The sequence below is a fragment of the Eimeria acervulina genome, genomic scaffold (genome assembly GCF_000499425.1).
Source record: "Eimeria acervulina Houghton genomic scaffold, Eah_scaff1045, whole genome shotgun sequence".
Classification (NCBI taxonomy): domain Eukaryota; phylum Apicomplexa; class Conoidasida; order Eucoccidiorida; family Eimeriidae; genus Eimeria; species Eimeria acervulina.
Genome location: NW_013550412.1, coordinates 1 through 1,665, shown reverse-complemented (window position 1 = coordinate 1,665; position 1,665 = coordinate 1). Strand labels below are relative to the sequence as shown.

At 56.2% G+C, this 1,665-nt stretch overlaps 1 protein-coding gene across 1 annotated transcript; it reads right to left on the bottom strand.

The window, feature by feature from the left end:
* Positions 1-225: 225 nt before the first annotated feature.
* On the bottom strand, positions 226-1,296 carry EAH_00054520 (hypothetical protein; the record flags this gene model as incomplete). Its single annotated transcript, XM_013397775.1, has 1 exon — positions 226-1,296. A coding segment is annotated over one exon (1,071 nt), but the record flags the coding sequence as incomplete, so codon positions are not given.
* Between the last annotated feature and the right edge of the window lie 369 nt (positions 1,297-1,665).

Here is a 1,665-nt window from a genome sequence, read left to right as displayed (position 1 = left end):
CACTTGATGTTGCTGCTGCTGCTGCTGCTAGTGCTGCAGCAGCTCCAGCAAAAAACAGATTCTGGCTGCGCCCCAAGGCAGCATTTACTTAACATTTTGTTTGGATTCCCTTTGCTGCTGCAGAAGCTGTTGCTGCTGCTGCTTTGCCTCGGCTTGCAGCAGCAGCAGCAGCAGCAGCAGCAAGAACCTATCAGCACATTGCAGCAATGAAGGGCGCAGCTGTGGCTACCGGGGGCTGTTTGGATAAGGATTGTAGCGTTTGTAGAGCTGCTTTTGTTGCTGCTGCTGCTGCTGCTGCTGCTGCTGCAGGTAGTGACTGTGAGCGTAGCTCGAAGCAGGCTGCTGCAGCTCCCATGTAGAAGCAACAGTAGGCGCACCACCACTAGCTGTATCTCCACTAGCAGCAGCAGCAGCAGCAGCAGCAGCAGCAGCAGTAGTGCTTCCTGCTGTTATACTAGCAGGGCTCCTGGGACCTGGAGAGCTGCTGATGCGGCGCAGCAGCTGCTGCTGCTGCTGCTGGCGTTGGCTGTTCAACATAACAGAAGCAGCTGTTGTTGCTGCAGCAGCAACAGCAGCCGGTGCTGGTTCTGCTGCTGCTGCAGCTGCTGCAGCAGGAGACTGCGGGATGTGGCTTCCATGTCTCCAAGTCGAGCTTCCCTGCTGCAATTGCTGCAGGTGCTGCTGCTGCAGGTGGTGCTGCTGCAGGTGCTGCTGCTGCAGGTGCAATTGTTGCGGGTGGTGAGGCTGCTGCAGGAACAGCTGCTGCCGGTGGTGTTGCTGTAGTTGCTGCTGCATCTGCTGCTGCACCTGCTGCTGCTGCAGCTGGGAGTGGTGCAGCGGCGTCTGGAGTTGCTGGGGCGGGGGAGAAGTTGGTTGCATCCCTATCTGCTGCTGCTGCATGTGCTGCTGCAGCATATGTTGCTGCAGCATCTGCTGCTGCTGCATCTGCTGCTGCTGCATCTGCTGCTGCTGCATGTGTTGCTGCTGCAGCTGTTGCTGTTGCAGCTGATTGTGCTGTTGGGCGTGTTGCTGGTGCATGTATTGTTGCTGCATATCTTGCTGGTTCATCTGCTGCTGCACCCTCTGCTGCAGCTGCTGCTGCTGCTGCTGCTGCTGCTGCTGTGGGGAGACATTAATGATATGGTGTTGATTAATGAAGTGTTTGAGAGTTATTAACCCTCCTTCTGTTTTAATTAACGGGTCGCCTTTGGCTTTAACTGCAACAGGAACAGCAACGGGTACATCCACCTGCCTATACACCGGAACATGTCGGGGCACCGTCACCTCCCGTGGCACCTGCAGCAGCAGCAAATGCAGCAGCAGCAGCAAATGCAGCAGCAAATGCAGCAACAAATGCAGCAACAAATGCAGAAGCAGCAGCAGCAATTGCAGCGACAGCAGCAATGCAGAAGCAGCAGGAAGGAGAACAGCAGCAGCAGCAGAATGGGCAGCAGCAGCAGCAGCAAATGCAGCAGCATTTAACTGAAGTGGCCAGGAGACAGTATATCAGCAGGCAGCAGCAAACAAATCTAGGAAGGGGATCAATTGACGGAGGGACTCCCGCTGCTCAGAGCAGCAGCAGCAGCAGCAGCAGCAGCAGCAACAACAACAGAAGCAGCAGCAGCAGCAGCAGCAGCAGCAGCAGCAGCAGGTATTCCCCACCTC